General features: G+C 47.6%; 3 protein-coding genes across 3 annotated transcripts; 2 read left to right on the top strand and 1 right to left on the bottom strand.

Moving 5' to 3' along the window:
• The first annotated feature begins 292 nt into the window (after window positions 1-292).
• Window positions 293-4,075, top strand: IL2RG (interleukin 2 receptor subunit gamma). Its single transcript, XM_075539080.1, is given in 9 exon segments — window positions 293-423; window positions 621-774; window positions 999-1,183; window positions 1,620-1,759; window positions 2,192-2,354; window positions 2,916-3,012; window positions 3,234-3,303; window positions 3,656-3,734; window positions 3,737-4,075. Coding segments are annotated over 9 exon segments (1,116 nt in total). The 5' UTR covers window positions 293-308; the 3' UTR covers window positions 3,850-4,075.
• Window positions 4,076-4,723: 648 nt separating this feature from the next.
• CXHXorf65 (chromosome X CXorf65 homolog) lies at window positions 4,724-6,937 on the top strand. Its single transcript, XM_075538514.1, has 6 exons — window positions 4,724-4,748; window positions 4,864-4,950; window positions 5,158-5,292; window positions 5,782-5,850; window positions 6,508-6,614; window positions 6,836-6,937. The coding sequence occupies exons 1-6, from the start codon at window positions 4,724-4,726 to the stop codon at window positions 6,935-6,937; spliced, it is 525 nt and encodes a 174-aa protein (XP_075394629.1).
• Window positions 6,938-7,414: 477 nt separating this feature from the next.
• On the bottom strand, window positions 7,415-15,373 carry FOXO4 (forkhead box O4). The gene is made up of 3 exons (XM_075538993.1): window positions 14,514-15,373; window positions 9,184-10,231; window positions 7,415-8,864 (listed from the first exon to the last, which is right to left on the bottom strand). The coding sequence occupies exons 1-3, from the start codon at window positions 15,003-15,005 to the stop codon at window positions 8,857-8,859; spliced, it is 1,548 nt and encodes a 515-aa protein (XP_075395108.1). The 5' UTR covers window positions 15,006-15,373; the 3' UTR covers window positions 7,415-8,856.
• Window positions 15,374-17,212: the final 1,839 nt, after the last annotated feature.

The raw sequence follows: 17,212 nt of genomic DNA, 5'->3' as shown, positions 1-17,212 counted from the left end.
ACCTTCTATTATATATAAATAATGACTTAGAGGAGGCATTTAGAGGACCGGCGGCTGAGGTGGACAGTCCTTCCCAGGATCTCGATTGTCTGAGGAGTCTGAGTCTGTGACAGTATGGCACCTAAACTCCCTGGGGACTTAGACTTTGTAACAGTACACATTTGCCACACCCTCTATAAACCCCTAGTCTCTAGGGTTCTTTCCACCGGAAGCTATGACAGAAGGAAATGCGTGGGTGGGGAGGAGTAATGGGTGAGGGGCTCGGGTTCCTGATACAGACTACACCGAGGGAATGAAGAGCAATCGCCATGTTGAAGCCATTATTGCTGCTCAGACGCTTCTTATTCCTGCAGCTGCCTCTTTTGGGGGTGGGGCTGGACCTGATGGCCCTCAAGCCCAACGGGAATGAAGACATCACAGCTGGTGGGGAACTTGGGCTTGGAGGGGGGCGGGGTAATGAGAAAAGCTGTTCAGAAATCTGAGTCCTGTCGCTAGATAATGTGGGCAGAACTTCAGAGCAGAATAGGGAGGGCGGGGGATGGGTTCCTTGCCACATGCTACTCCTTCCTCTAACCATTTCTTCTCTTTCCCTCTCATATTTCATTTCCCCCCAAACCTAGATTTCTTTCGGACCTCTATGTCCCCTGGTTCCATCAGTGTTCCAGTTCTTCCCCTCCCAGATGTTCAGTGTTTTGTGTTCAATGTCGAATACATGAACTGCACTTGGAACAGCAGCTCTGAGCCCCGGCCTACCAACTTGACTCTGCACCATTGGTAAGAAAAGGAAAGAAGGGTTAGTACCTGGGAGAAAGAGGAGGTGGGCTTGATAAGAACAACTACCTGGGGGTCATGAAAGAGAATAGCCAGCATTCCAGCTTCCCCCTATTTTCTCATGGTGTAAAGTCCTAAAGCAGTTAAGAGAAAATGAAGTGGGGTTGTGGACATTTGTAGTATACAAGTCTATTCCACTATTGCTCTTTCTCTCAACTCTTCTCTAGGTATAAGAATTTTGGTAATGATGAGGTTCAGGAATGTGGCCACTATCTATTCTCTGAAGGTATCACTTCTGGCTGTTGGTTTGAGAAAAAGGAGATCATTCTCTACCAAACATTTGTCATCCGGCTCCAGGACCCAAGGAATTCCAAGAGGAAGGCTGAGAAGACACTAAAGCTTCAGGATCTGGGTATTTGGAAAAGAAGGGGTCAAGAGTTTAGAGATATTGTCAGACAGTGAAGTATCTGGAGGGAGTCCCAGTGGTCTGAGCTTTGGGTTGCTAACTGCAAGGTCAGTGATTCAAATCCGCCTGCTGCCCTTTGGGAGAAAGATGAGGCTGTCCCTGTACAGATTTACAATCTTGGTAGCCCAAAAGAACACTTCTACAGGGTCACTCTGAGTCTCAATTGACTCAATGACTGTGGATTTTTGGGGGGGCGGGGGTCATATGGAGTGGAACTCTTTTACCATGCGGCTACTTAGGCAGAAAGGAGGAGGTGGGAGATTGGGATAGGGAAAGAAGCAGGTTTGAGATATGGTTGGGAGGATGGATAAGGGGTACTATTTCCAGGATTCTGGCTTGTCAAGACTTGGGGAATGACCACACATGCACATATTACCTCCAGTAATCCCCTGGGCTCCAGAAAATCTAACACTTCACAACCTGAGAGAATCCCAACTTGAGCTGAGCTGGGACAACAGATACTTGGACCGTTGTTTGGAACATATGGTGCAGTATCGGAGTGACCGGGACCGCAGCTGGACTGTGAGTGACTAGGGAAATGAATGTAGCAGCTTAGGCCAAGCAAGTGGGGATAATGGATTTAACCCACTAGATAGGACAGCCTAATTTGACGCTTCTATTCCTCTGCCGTCAAGTCTCTCTGTCTACTGATCTCAAGCCTACCCCCATTATCCCTGAATTCCTTTCCTGGGCCTTATTAATGATTTTTGTTAGGCTTTTCCTACCCATATTCTCCCAAATACCAAACAGACAAGTAACCAAAAGAAAGCCTTTAAAGGGATCTGGAGGGGAGGCATTAGATACAAGTCAGTGCAGGGAGCAGTCTGACTTGAGTCGTCAAGATAGGAGGGAGGAACCGGGAAGAACCAGAAGATGTCATTGGGTAGGCAATATTTGAAAGTTCTCCCTTCTTTTGCAGACACTTACTTTTCTCTGACCCCCCTTTTCCCGAAGGAACAATCGGTGGAGCACAGACATAGTTTCTCTTTGCCAAGTGTGGATGGGCAGAAATTCTACACATTCCGAGTTCAGAGTCGTCATAACCCACTCTGTGGCAGTGCTCAACAATGGAGTGAATGGAGCCGCCCAATCCACTGGGGGAGAAATACATCAAAAGGTAAACCAGACCTAATACATGACCCCAATCCACAAGCCCAACCCTGACCACCTCTCTAACACCACTGTCTTTTGCTCTACCTCTCTACCCTTAACCCCCGCAAAACTTGGCGCCCCATCTCATTTTACTGTTCAACTCCATCACACAGGAAGCAATATCTTAATGCATATGGTTGGGTCAATGTACTATTAGCGTAAAGAAATGGATAGAGTTAAGAAGGAGGCAGAATAATACTCATGGGGGATATAGAATGTAAAGGATTTCCCTGTACATTCCCAGAGAGCCTACATAGTAAAGATGATTGTGGAACCAAACTGATATAAGTCTGAAACCTGACTCTGTTGCTTTGACCTTGAGCACATTACTAACCTTTTCAGTTTGGTTTCCTCCTCTTTCAAATTGGGAATAAGTGGTAGTGTGAGGATTAAGAATACAGAAAGTGTTGAGCACAGTGCCAACACCAAGCTGGGGTTCTACAGGTTTTGTCACATAGTAGAGGCACCACAAATATTAGATTTCTTTTCCTTTCCTCTCTCCCCCATGGCCCACTCTTTCCTATAGAGACGTCTTCGTTGTTTGCATTGGAAGCTGTGCTTATCCCCCTGGGCTCCATGGGCTTCATTATTAGCTTCATCTTTGTGTATTGCTGGCTGGAAAGGTAAGATTTGGGTAAACCCAGGAAAATGAGGTGAGCGTGGTTGGAAATAGTAGAACAAGGGCTCCAGGAGTAGGGAGGGATCAGCCAATAGGGTACAATAATGGGAGGAAACTATATGCACGGAGAACGTGGACTCACGTCATCCTATACTAGGGACCTGGGAGAAGGGTAATAAAAGAACATAAATAATGTGCTCTTGATTTTTCTTTTTCCTCACTTAGGGCAATGCCCCCAATTCCTACCCTTAAGAACCTTGAGGACCTGGTTACAGAATACCACGGGAACTTTTCGGTGAGAACTTTACCCTAAGGAGATTGCACTGTCAATTGCTGAAGGCCTGCTGGCAAGACAGACGTCTGAGGAGAGGAAGAGGGCAGGCGGGGGTGATGTGGTGGAGAGTGGGGAGGGTGAATTAACTGTCAGGATGTGGCCAACCAAATGGGCAATGGGCTAGACAAAGAGACGCGAAAGAACTGATTATAGATTGGGTGAGACAGATGGAAACAGTGGTATCAGAGGCCCCGAGGTTGGTGTCCTTCAGTAATCTCAGCAGTTGCAGATGTTATGAGATCCCTCGGGGCCCAGAGCCTGTTTTTACTTCTTGCTCCTAATTGATCTCTGATTTGGAAATATCTATCTTTAGGCCTGGAGTGGTGTGTCTAAGGGACTGGCTGAGAGTCTGCAGCCAGACTACAGTGAAAGGCTCTGCCACGTCAGTGAGATTCCACCAAAGGAGGAGCCCTAGAGGAGAAGCCTGGAGGCTCCCTTAACAGCCAGCTGGTTCCCATCGCTCGCTCTGCTCCTGCGCCATGCTACACCTTGAAACCGGAGTCCTGACAGAACCTGACAGAACCCCCGGGGCAGATAGCTCCACACTGTACTAACTTTTCATCCAGTTAGTTTGGGGTCATTGCTCACCTCCTCCTTTTGTGGCGGATTTTGAGTGTTATACCTTACACAACTGCCCCTTCATTTAATTACCCTTGAGAATTGTCCCTCTGCCTTGTACCTGTTTCCTATCTTCCCCAGATCTGCCCTTTGCTCTGGATTGTCCCTTCCTCACCTTCCCCATTTACGCTTCAATTGCTCCTCCATCAATGAGAAATAAAAGTTCTTGTGGAAAATGACAAGGATTTCTGTCATGTTCACATACAAAAAAATAAAACTGAAAAAGTGGTCTGTCATGGGGACAGGAAGCATGGGCTGCAGTAAGGGTGGGCAGCCTGGTCCTGAGGGTGGGAAAAAGGAGTAGTGGTACACTCCTGTGGTGGGAGGAGTTTCAAACCTACCAATTAACCAGAAACTCGCTTTGCTCTAAGTGTTCTGCAGTCACTCCAGGGTCTGGTTTAGATTTAGATTTACCATAGTGCCTCCATCTCCCCACACAATCTTTTATAAATCAACTCAAGTTCTTATCTTCTTCTCCTTCCTCCATCCCTTGCCACACATACCACTTCTGACCTCACAATCCCTCATTTTCAGCCTCTGACCTCACCCTAAGGCTGCTGACTATAACTGCCATTAGCTCCCTTCTGTACAGCCAGTAGGGGTCTCCTCAGCATATGGGAGCCATCTAGGCCTCTATGCCCCAGCCCCATGGGCACACTTCACCCCCAAGGCCTCTAGAACACCCTACTTCACCATGAGGGAGACCTGGAGATTGAGACAGTCAACATGAGAGCGGTCTGAAGATTGGGACAATCTTGAGAGCATGTTCATCATCATCAAACATGGAGGCAAGGAGCACCGTATAGCTGGACTCTGTATAGGAGGGTGGTGAGATTTAAGGGATTATACAGGGATTATATATTACAGAAAGAGGTCCACATACTCCATTCCATCTCTTTTCAGATAATCAGCAGTTTCTGGTCAATACCAATTGCTCAGTCCTCCTGTTATTGCATTACATCCGTCATAAAATGGGGTTATCTAAAACAGGTGAGAGATTTGGGAAAACAACCAATAGCTAAAAAGTCAGGAGTAGTTAAGTCATCCCCAGACCCCGAGACCCCCTTCCTGGAAAGAAAGGGATTCCTCATATCCCCATTATTTTCTCCAGCCCATTCTATCTATATAGGATCACTGGTCCCTTTTATTCTCACTCTTTCCTTAGCTGCCCCAATTACCCTGTGGCCTCCCCCCCAGAAACCATTGATTTGTGTGATGAATTGGGGACAATGAAGTTTCTTTTCCTGACGAAGACCCCTGGAGACTATGCCAGCAAATTCCTTGCAGCTCGAAACACCTATTACATCTGTAGGGTGGATCGTGGAGCACCAGGTAGATTCTTGGGAGCATTTACTAGATATAGAGCAAAATTTAAAAGCTCTTCATCATGAATCTTACCCTTAAAATTGAGCATCTTCTACCAGATCCAAATCGACCATCTCTGGTGCTGCTGGGGGGTAGGCATTGGGATGCCAACTGAAAGGTCGGTGGTTCATATCTTCCAACTGCTCTGTGGGAGAAAGATGAGGCTGTCTATTCCCATGAAGATTTTCAGTCTTGGAAACCCTATATAGGGTTGCTGTGAGGTGGAACTGACTCAATGCCCATAGGTTTTGGTTTTTAGTTAGCTCAAGGACACTGCCTCTATAGCAATAAGTTAGGTTTACATATACCATGTCACCTCATCTCATTCTAGGGATGTTCCTAATTGGGGTGGTGGTGGGGGTGGTATAAGGTATACCAACTCAAGGTAGTGTTTAATGTTAGGGTCCTGGCTAAGTAGAAACAGGGACTAGGGGTAGTACATTGTTGTGTTCACAGGAACCCGACTTGAGAATGCCTACAAAAATTTTGTGCCTCTTCTGAAGAATCCAGACCCTGATCTACTTGGTAAGGAGATCGATTGAGGAGGAAGAACATGGGCGTACATAGGGGAGATGTGTGATGGAGAATATGGGATAGGGCTTGAGAAACACTAGGTAGGACAACAGCATCCTAGGAAAAGGAGAACAGGATCTAGGTCCACTTTAGGATCTCAAACCAGGTGGTGTACGCAAACGTCACTCACCTCTCAACCCCCACTCCAATTTCTTAGCCAATTTTAGAATATCTTTTTGTCATCACCCCATCATTCCCTCCCCCCACCCCATCTTAGTTTCCACTTTTCACTGAAAAGACCAAAATAGGGGAGGGAGGGGAAAAAAGAGGAGCTGATACCAAGGGGTGGCGGGGGGGGCGGGGGGGGCTCAAATAGAAAGAAAATGTTTTGGAAATGATGGCAACATATGTACCAATGTGCTTGATAAACTTGATGTATGAACTGTTATAAGCGCTATAAGAGCCTCTCCAAGAACATGACTTATTAAAATAAAAATAAACTGACTCATGATTCAAAAAACCAAAAAACAGAATATAGGCACCTTCAGATGGCTCTTCAATGTAGCCTTAGGAGAGGTTATTCCAAGGAATAGTTTGAATAATGGGGAGGAATGGGACAGGGTAAGATCTTAGTTCTCAGAGATTTGGGTACCTTTTCCTGTTCCCTAGAGGCACTGCGCGTACAATGTGACCTCCTCGAGAAGAACCGGGTGAAGATGATCAGAATCCAAGAAGCCAAGAAGGTCCTTCCAATAGAATCCACTGCGAATCTTCCAGTAAGACTCCTCAAACGACTTTTGTCCCAGTATCTTCGTCCCCACCAGCCAACTGAAAGTTCCTCGACTTGCCCACCCCCACCCCCCATGAAGAATTTTCTTTCTGAATTCAACATTCATGGCCATGACCTGCCCTCAACCTTTTATCCTTCCTTTGGCTCCGTTTGTAAGAAATATTTCCTGCAGGGGCTGCTCTGCTGACCGACTCTTTTCCTTTCCAGACTAAAGCAGGACGATCAGAAGAAGAGAGTACTCCTACCACACGTAGGAGTCCACTCTTTAAGACCAGAGCAGATTTCCTCAGGAGGGATAAACATCATTGACTAAATAAACGGACCAAGTGAGAGCAGTAACATTTGGTATACAATTATTGGGATTTAATGAGTTGCCTTTTTCTAGAAAGATTCCTTTTTCCAAGATCTGCACCAAGGCACTGTGGAAGCTGAGGGTGGGCAGAGGCCCCAGTGAGTACCTGGGTAGGGGTGAGAGAAGACTGAAGTTTTACACAAGGAGCCTTTAATTTAAGGGCTGGGCTAGTGAGGAGAGCCCTCAAACTATCCTACCTCCCCTGGCAAAGCTTACCTCACAGCTCAGCTACTCCTGCTAGGTTTACGTGCCTGACAGGCTTCTTCCCTTCCTACACCCAACTCCACCACCTCCCCCTTCGAAAATTCCTCCACTTTCCACCTCCCTGCCTCTGGGCAGTCCCAGCCCCCCACCAAGGATCGTTTACCTTTCTCTCCTCCTTCCCCCTATCCTAGGGAACAGCAAGGCAGCAGAAATCAGACTGGTTATAAGCATTTATTGAATGTATTCATTTATTGATTTAACACACTTCCCCACTCCAATCTAGCACTTGATACAATCTGGGTAGGCCAGGCTCTGATACAGGAAATGACGAAAACCCACAACAGGGCCAAGGGAGGGACAAATGCAAAGAGAACTGGGGGGGGGGGAAGGGAGGGCTGTGCTTTGGTGGCTGGGGTGAGGAGGGAGTCCCAGATGGCCTCCCTGGCAGGTGCTAGTAAACCTGATCCACATTCCTTTCCATCCCCGCTCCTTTCCCAGACCTTCAGCCAACCTCCCAGCTCCCCATTCCCTGGTTCTCCTCTCACTGTCATTGTACACACTTCCACATAACCCCTGTAGTCAAGGAAAGGGACAAAGAGCAGGGACAGCTGTCAGAGACCTTGAACAGAGAGGTCTCTGTACTTTGCTACCCTAAGTCCTTTCCTCATTCCCCTTTCCCACTCCACCCACTTCTCAGGCTCTTCACTAATTCCAGGCTTTCAGTGTACTCTTCCACAGTAGCACGAACCCTTACTGGGCCATAAAGAGCAGATCAGCACCAAGTACTCCCAGGCACAAGTTGACAGAGTGAGGGGAGCTGGCTTAGCCTTTTTCTTAGAGAAACTCCAACCTATTTCTGCACAGATCTTTTCCTAGACCTGGCCCAATGGAAAGTTCTTTATTCATTATTGCTCTCAACACTTCCCTTAAGTTTTCTGTTGGCCTTAAGTTCCCTCCCCTATTTCTCCGTTGTGCCCCTAGAATTGTTTGTAGTGTTTGCATCATATCATTATAACAAAGCCTTCAGAAAGAAAAGCACCTTGCCATTGTGAAAAATTTCTATATTTGTGTTTATAGTTCTTTAAAAGTTTATAAAAAGCCTTTTTGTTATCTTCAGCCTTCCAAGAGGAGATTTAGCTTGGCTAACTACTCCAGTGTGCAGTTCTTGGCCCTTCTATATCTCCTCTAACTCCCCACCATGTGCCACAGGCCTAGGGGGGCACTGCATACAAATTCCAGGCTCAATCTCTTCTGGCCCAGAACAGGTAAGACTTTATGAAAAAAACAAAAACAACAAACAAACCCTGCTCTCAAAGGCAGGGGTAAGGCCACTGGTGACTTCACATTTCCAACAACATTGTCCACAAAGCCTAGGGGAGGGCATGGGGGGGAGACAAGGATGGGCCCCAGCCAGGGCCTTACCCCTTAATTGGCACAGTGAGAATAAACCCTCTTCCTTTTCACCCCACTCTCACCCCTCCACTCCCTCCTATAGTCCTCAGATAGGGCAGCTTTATCTTCATAATGTCTTCAATACCTGTATGTGACTAGACCCCACCTTAGTTTTAAAGCAGGATACCAAATGCGGAGGAGGGATCAAGGGTAAAGAGTGACTATAAGCAGCCTGGCTCCACTTCTGGAACAGTGGAGAAAGCTTCTTTCTAGTTGTGGCTCAGGGATCTGTGGGAAGAAGAAAGAGTGAAAAGGTAAGAAGTTCACCTGGGGCATGACAACTCTCCATCACCCAGGGAAACAGAGACCTCTCCCTACCCTACCCCACCTCTTCTGTGCTAGTTTGTAGGGGTAGACACCGATGAGGGACATAGAGATCCTATCTGTAAACTACGCCACTCGAATATGACCTCCTCTCTCTAATTACGCAGGAGTTTCAGCTCCCCATTGTTCTACATTTCCCCCGTGCTCAGACTAAGGAACTAGTTGGGCACCTACGAGTGGACAGAAGGTTGTGTTTGGGTAGAGTGATTAGGGAGCACTGTACCTGGCTCAAAGTTGAAGTCCAGTCCCTCACCCCCATCCATGAGGTCACTGATGATATTATCCATGTCACACTCCAGGTTCTCCATGTACATATCAAAATCTAGATCCCGAGGCATTCTGTCTTGGCTTGCAGCTTCAGTAGGGGGTGTGAGCCCAGAAGTACTGAGGTTCTGGGGGTTGGGAACACCCGCCATGACAAGAGATGGGCCTAAAGTCGAAAGGGAGGGAACCAGACTACTAGGGCCTGGAACCTCTAGGGCCTTGGCACCTAGTCCTGTGGCTACCTTACTGGAGGAAGGTATCCCTCTCAGCAACTGAAGTGTTGGAGCCTGGGACAGGATGGGGTCTACCTGGGTCATGAGTACATCAGCAGGGGGTGGGGGCGTATCGGAGGTGAGCAGAGCCTCCAGCGATTGAGAGCTTGAAAAGCACCCTTCTGTTGACAGGGGCCCCTCTGCTGGACTGAAGAGGGAGGTGTAGGTGTGTAGAGGGCTAGTAAACTCAGGATGCTGCAAAGAGAAACCAGAGAGACTATTCCGAGATAAGAGGGGATGGGAAGAGGAGAGGTTGAGCCCATCTAACAGCTCTAGCTCTTCATTTGGGTTGGGAGGGGTACCCCCTGCATAGCTGCTGACTGAGGCTGGTATTTCCTCTTCTGGCAGCACCTCAGGCTCTGGCCCCATGGGGGACAGCCGGGTGCTGACAGTGCTAGCGTTGGAATTGCTTCGCGGACGGAAGGTGGTCCACACATCTACTTCTTCACGGTTTCTAGAACAAGGGCTGCCTGACCACTTGGCAAAATGGCCAAGAGGGCTCGTCGGAGTGGCACCTTCGCGTGGAGCTGGCAGCACAGCTGGCTTCTTCTTGGAGGTTTTGCTGCGGCCCCTGAGCAGCTTGTTGCTGCTATCCATAGAGGCTGCTCGGCGGCGAGGGGCCTTGCCACTTTTGCCTCCCTCGGGATTCAGCATCCACCAAGAACTCTTGCCGGTGGCCTCATTGTGAACCTTGATGAACTTGCTGTGCAGGGACAGGTTGTGGCGGATGGAGTTCTGGAGGGGGAAGAGGCAACAGGAAAGGGGTATAAGGTCTGTGCACAGGAGGTCAGTGGTCAGCAAGCCAGTCTAAAAGGATGCTGGCATACAGCCCGGGTGTTTCTAGGGAGGCAAAATCTCGGGGAAAAGAAATGGGCAGAGGCAAGTGGGGTGGGGCATGAGGTGAGGAAGATAACACACAGCTCTTACCCCTAAGACAGCGGTTCTCAACCTGTGGGCCATGACCCCTTTGGGGGGGGTTGAATGACCCTTTCACAGGGGTTGCCTGAATCATAGCAGTAGCAAAATAACAGTTATGAAGTAGCAGTGAAAATAATTTTGTGGATGAGGAACTGTGGGTCGCGGCATTAGGAAGGTTGAGAACCATTGCCCTAAGATAAGCTGCTGGTGGGGGGGGGGTTGTCTAGGCGAAAACCCGAGTAACTCTCCAGCTGCAGAGGGGACTGTGCTCCTCCAGGAAAAGCTCACAGCACCCTATACCCCCCAAGTCTCTGGGGGCTCTCTGGAGCTGGTGGGTGTGGGCAGGCACACCTCTGATCCGGCAATCACTAGACTCAGGTGGGAAAAGAGCATTCCACGACTCCACCCCCCTTCCTTGAGTTCAGGCTTGGGTGGAGTTGACTGGACTGTAGTGTGATACCTATCAGCTCCTGACTGATCCGCCCTGGGCTGAGTCAATTCTCTCAAAAGGCTGAGGGGCCTTAACCTCAGCTTGCTGGGGCTTCATTCCCCTTAGCAGGGGTCCTCAAACTTTTTAATCAGGGGGCCAGTTCACTGTCTCTCAGACCCGTCGAAGGGCCGGACTATAGTTAAAAAAAAAACTATGAACAAATTCCTATGCACACTGCACATAACTTATTTTGAAGTAAAAAACAAAATGGGGCAAAAACACCTGGCAGGCCAGATAAATGTCCTCGGTGGGCTGCATGTGGCCCATGGGCCATAGTTTGAGGACCCTTGCCTTAGGGCATTTGGGCCCCTGCTCTCTATCACATTTGAAGATTCCTTCCATCTGAATTCCAACCTTATTTCTTCCTATCTGCTGATACACACCCTCAATTATAGCCAGACCTGGCTTCCCCAGGTGCCTAAAACACAATAGGGGCATTTCTCCCTTCCCTCCTTTTCCTGGGGAGGCTCTCCTCCACTTTAAATTCCACAAACTCAGTAGGATCCAACATAAATCCCACCTCTTTGACAAAGTGGTCCACTTCGACAGCCTAATTTCTCCTACAGTATTTGTAATCTGTTCCACATGATTTTACCCAGTTTATATACTGCATTGTTCCAGTTTTGTGTAATTACTCTTATTCACTGTAAGCACCAACAACCAAGGGATCACATCCGCCAATCTTGCAGGCCCCAATGGTGCCTCAGAGTGCCAAGCTCATTGTACAAACCCATCAATATGTGGTGCCTGATGAGTGAGTGGCCTCTGAGTACAGTGAGGTTCCACGTGAGGCTCTGTCAGCTCTTGAGTGTTTGGATATTGAAAGCGGAGTATCTTCCCTTCCTCTTTCACTAATGGAATCATATTCTGATAGAGATCAATTATATTTCAGGGGCTCCAGGGGACAAGATCAGCAGCTTCTTGAGTTCCTGAAGCAGTTTATTTCCACTGGTTGCCTCCGGCTAGTTATACTTCTACTGCCCCCTTTCCCCCAGCTTACCCTACCTCCTTTCTCCTCAGGAATTTATACAAAACTTTTCTAACCTTAGGGGCATTTGAACTCTTTAGAATGCAGAAACTGCAGGCGCTGAGAAAGGTGTGAAACAATTAAGAGGCCAAGGCCCTGGTCAGTTAGAAGTCTCTCTGACTGATGTTCTAGAAGATCCTTTGCCTGATGAAAGAGAGTTAAGCCGCTTCTAGCTTCTGAGCTCTTTAACCAAAGCCGGGGGTTTCTGCTCCTGTAAAGATTTACAGGCTCAAAAACCCACTGGCACAGATCTACTCTGTCCCATAGGGTTGCTATGAGTTGGGATCCATTTGAAGGCACTGAGTTTGGCTTTGGTTTTAGGCAGAGTTCCTGGTCTATCTGGGACCTGGCTATAATGTCACTCCAATTACTCTGCTGTGCTGATGTTCCTAGCTTCTTCAAAGCCTTCTACTTGTTGTCCACCTACCTAAGGCTCTTAGCAACTGAGGACCACAGTGACTTCTGGTGCCCCTATTTCTTATTCTTTATCCTCTAATTCCTGGGTCTACTGAGGAGGCCCGTTTCCCTCCTTACTAATATCCATAAGGCCCAGAATTAGTAAATGGTGTAGTCTATTTCTAAGAGGTCAGATCCCTAGAACCTTACAATTCTTACATGTTGGAAGAAGTGGCTGCTTATTGCGCCCTAAGCCACCTAGCCTAAGTTTTCTTGTTCTTTTTTTAATTTAATCTTTTTACTGGGGGCTCGTACAACTCTTATCACAATTTGTACATCCATCCATTGTGTCAAGCACATTTGTGCATTTGTTGCCCTTATTATTCTCAAAACAGATGCTTTCTACTTGAGCCCTTGGGACCTGCTCCTCATTTTCCCCTCCCTCCCCATTCACCCCTCCCTTATGAACCCTTGATAATTTATAAATTATTATTATCTTGTCATATCTTCCACTCTACAACATCTCCCTTCACCCACTTTTCTGTTGTCTATCCCCCAGGGAGGAGGTTATATGTAGATCCTTGTAATCGGTTCCCTCTTTCCATCTCACCCTCCTTCCACCCTCCTGGTATTGCCACTCTCACCACTGGTCCTGAAGGGATCATCCATCCTGGATTCCCTATGTTTCCAGTTCCTATCTCTACCAGTGTACATCCTCTGGTCTAGCCAGATTTGTAAGGTAGAAGCGGGATCATGATAATGGGGACAGTTTTCTTGTTGTAAACGAGTGCCTGCCCCTGGTGGTATGGGAGTAAATTAAGCACACAGTCAGGAGGCATTCCCAATCTCTTCTGTTATGAGGCTTTCCCCAATCTCTCCTGAGTTAGACCCATAGCTGACAACCCCCATAATATGATTAAAAATACACAAACACGCTGTCATCAGGTAGATCCCAACTCATGGCAACCCTATTTGTATAACGTTTTCAGGATAGCAACCCTACGGGAAGCAGATCACCAGGTGTTTCCTCCAAGTTGCCTCTAAGTGAGACAGTCAACTTCTCAGTTAGCAGTCCAGTGCTTAACCCTTTGCACCACTGGGGCTATTACTAGAACCCTATTAATTTTATCAATAGATATTTCCTAGGGCAAAATTTTGAATGATTTTGTGAGATTTCTTCTTAGTTTCTTCAAAGAAAGCTAAGAAAAGTGCTCTAAAATCAGAGCATTATATCCTTTATCAGGAGGAAGAGTCCTCAGCAGTCAATAAAGAGTCTGCAAAAATCTGAATAATCCCATACAAGGAAGAACATCTTGGCATTATAGGGTAAACTGAGGCAGGTCGCATAGCACACAGCCATTGTTTTCTGCTTAGTGCAGAGTTGCTACTTTACCCTATGAACTCTTCTTACTCTTTGTTATTCCACTTGATCAGAACAGCCCTAGAAAGTACCTCTACCCAGAGGTGCTGGGAGCAAGCAGGGAATCCAACCAATGCCACAGGAATGGGAGAAAAGGTGTTGAGGTGGGAGGTGGGTAAGGAGGGTAGGCTAGAGTCATGTGGAGAATCCACATAATTCCCCACTGTACATAGGAGAAAAAGGCTTCTCTGTAGGACTAAGTGTTGAGGATAGCCCAAGCCAAAGTGTGGAGTGTTGAGCAACCAGCAGAGAATTCAGTTTTTCCCTAGGGCAGGGATAATATCTAACTCTTCTGTGATTCTCCAGCATCAAGCAGAGTATGGCACATATATTACACACTTAAAAAAATGCTTGGATCCCTGGTCGCAGAGTGGGTTGGTAATGTGTTGGGAAGCTAACTGCAAAGCCTCTTGTTCGAAACCACCAGTCGCCTGCGGGAGAAAGATGAGGTTTTCTACTCCCAGAAAGATTTAGTTTCAAAACCCAGAGGCAGTTATATTCTGGGTGTTTTTTTTTAGTAGACTTTATCCTGGATTATGAACTATTGTACAAAAGTTTTAATTGCCAGGGGGGGCGCTAATTTTTTTTCTGAAAGGGGAGGGGGAGACCAAATAAGTTTGGGAACCTATGGTATCTAAAGAATGAAGGTAGATATCTGGGCTTGCCATGGGGTGGGAGATGGTAAAAGGTGTTCCAGAGTAGAAGTAAGTTAGATAGGGGCCCCACGGTAGGCAGCACTGAGATTGAAGTAGGTGGTCATAGTTACCTTCCATCCTGCTGAACTGTTGCTGTCACCCTTGTCTTTGAAGTAGGGCACAGTGCGGACCATCCACTCATAGATCTGGGACAGTGTCAGTCGCTTCTCCGGGGCGCTTTCGATGGCCTGGCTGATGAGTTCTGCGTATGACTGGTTTCCCCAGGCATTCCTGCGGGAGCTTCCCTTCCGAGGAGCTGCTACAGCCCCCAGGACCCCGGGCTGGGGCCCCCCTGCCAGCCCTGGGAGCCGGGAGGGCAACAGGATCGGGTCTGAGCGCCCCTCCGTGTGTACCTTTTCTCCCTGAACTGGCTCCACTTTGGGAGGCTCTGGAGGTTCAGGCGGTTCAGAGGCATGCTCTGGTCGGGGAAGGGGCCAGGTGCAGGACCGGGGACGGCTCTGGGGTTCGAAGTCTGGATCGAGGTCTATGATTGCAGCAGCCTCTGTGGCTGAATTCTCATTCCCTAGATCCATACGTGGAGTTGGACCTCTGCAGCTCAGCATTCCGTGGAGCCTGCGACCAACCGTTCCTCCCAGGGGGAGGAAGCACCTAGGGCCAGCAGGCACATTCCTGCCGGTCCTCTGAAAGTCTCCAACTGGCCCCCAAGCTGTCCCTTTCACACAGTTCTTTGATCCACTTCCCAACTACCGCCTCAGAGCTCTTTCCTAGCCACCACCTGTAACCTCCCACTAGCAACACACTTTTTCCTCTAGCTTCTCACTCAGCTTCCTGCTCTTTTAAACCTGAGGCACGTATCCCCTCATACATTGCGCTCCCATCACGGGCTGTCTCCTTAGGCTCTCTCTCTTTCAAATTGCTGTTCTCCCCCCACCCCTTCACAAACACACTCCTCCCAAATTTCCTCAATCCGGATCACTGCCTCCCTCCCCCGCCTCCCCCCCCTCCCCCGAGTTCCCCCGCCCCCCGCGTCACTTGCCCCTCCCCCACTTCTTCCTTTCTACTCTTTACAGTGACCTGGTCCAAGCGGCCTCAGCCTCTCTAATTCCCGGACCAATGCCCTTATCAACCCCCCCACCCCCCCACCCGGGTTTCCCTTTTGTTTTGGTCCAAGCCGTAGCCCCCGCCTGACGTCTCTGTTTACCACTCGCGGAGGGAGCCATCTGCGCACGCGCTTAGAGGGGCAGTTGGGAAACCGAGTTCTTCAGTGCGTCCCAAGTAAGATGGGAGACTACATCTCCCATCCTACTTTGCGGGCAGGCGCCTGATACGGAGAGGATAATAGCGTGGCAGGATATAGAGAGGTGGGATTATTAGAGGTAGTGGCGTACTCTCATTCTTTTTTTCTTTCTTCTTTTTTTAAAAAAATAATTTCTCCCTTACTTCTCATCCCACCCTTTCCCTTGTGATTCGGGGTCGCCACACTTCCTTCCAATAAGAGAAGGCAGAAGGTAGAAAATGTGGGGTCTACAAGAAGCAGAAAACTGAGAAGCAAGAAACAAGGAAATTATGTGATTGGATATATTGGATTGTGTAAGACATGACAATAAAACTATTATAAAAAACAAGGAACTGTTGAAAAATAGAATACAGTGTATAGATGTTGGGATTTCTATGGAAGGTTTGTGCAATGTAAAAACAAATGGTTAGCTGATGGTAGACACACACACACACACACACACGCACACACACACCCCATCCCCCCACGTGTAAAAAACAAATGGTTAGCTGATGGTAGTCACACACACACATACACACCATCCCCCCCACCCCGCCCCCACCCAATTAACACGGGGTATGTTGCTGATCAGTTATCTTCATTGGTTCTTCTAGCCTCCCTTCAGTATTCTCCAGCTTTCCACTTGCAAATTTAGTTGTTGGTTTGGATTTTATCTCCTTTAGGTGCAGCCAGTTCTCTTCCTTTCCTGCATTCCCAAGCGCATGACATAAGCTTGTGTTATATAGCACAAAGCATTGTTCTCTAATTATTTGTTTACAAAACTATAAACTCTCTGAAGGCAGAGATAACTTTTATGTATCTGTGATCCCAGTTTAACAACAGTATAGTTTCAATAAATGGTGGTTGAATGAATAAACGAATCAATGGGATCAGAAGTCAGATGACATTATGTTTGCACATTTAACAACTTTTAAATAAATGTATTAAATGTATTTTTATAATGTTCCTGCTAGATGTTGGACCTTGAAAGTGACATTAACCAGCTCTTGGTAACATGAGCTTTGTGTTCATTCACTATTTTGGTTTTCCATACTCTTGCCTCCTCATTTTTTGTCCCCTACCTGTCATGCAGAGGCTATACAGAAGATCACTCATTTCAACCTGAGGTTCAGACTAGAGAGATAGGGGATAGTTGCTCACAATACCTACAAACATTTCCTGTGTGTGCCTCTTCGCTCTCCAGCTCAGCCCTTGGTAAGTGCTGCATGATTGGTAAATAATTCTGGAGAGGAAAGAGTCTGGTGAACACTAGGTCACAAGGTGCTCTGTTCTAACTGAAACAGGTGTGGTGTTTCAAATCATGCAGAGCTGATGAGGTAGGGAAATGACAGGGTGTGGCAGACACCTGTCTTGGTTTGCATTACACTGTGCATCGTCTCCCTTTGGGCATTTCTTTCAAAGAGTCCACCTCTCCATGTCCCTGTATTTCCAAGGGAGCCCTTAAAACATAGGTGCTCTTGGAAACTCTCCATGACTAGCCCAACCTGATAGATTATGTATCTACTCTCTATC

Source organism: Tenrec ecaudatus, chromosome X, assembly GCF_050624435.1.
Source record: "Tenrec ecaudatus isolate mTenEca1 chromosome X, mTenEca1.hap1, whole genome shotgun sequence".
NCBI classification, from domain to species: domain Eukaryota; kingdom Metazoa; phylum Chordata; class Mammalia; order Afrosoricida; family Tenrecidae; genus Tenrec; species Tenrec ecaudatus.
This window is presented reverse-complemented; position numbering and strand designations above follow the sequence as displayed.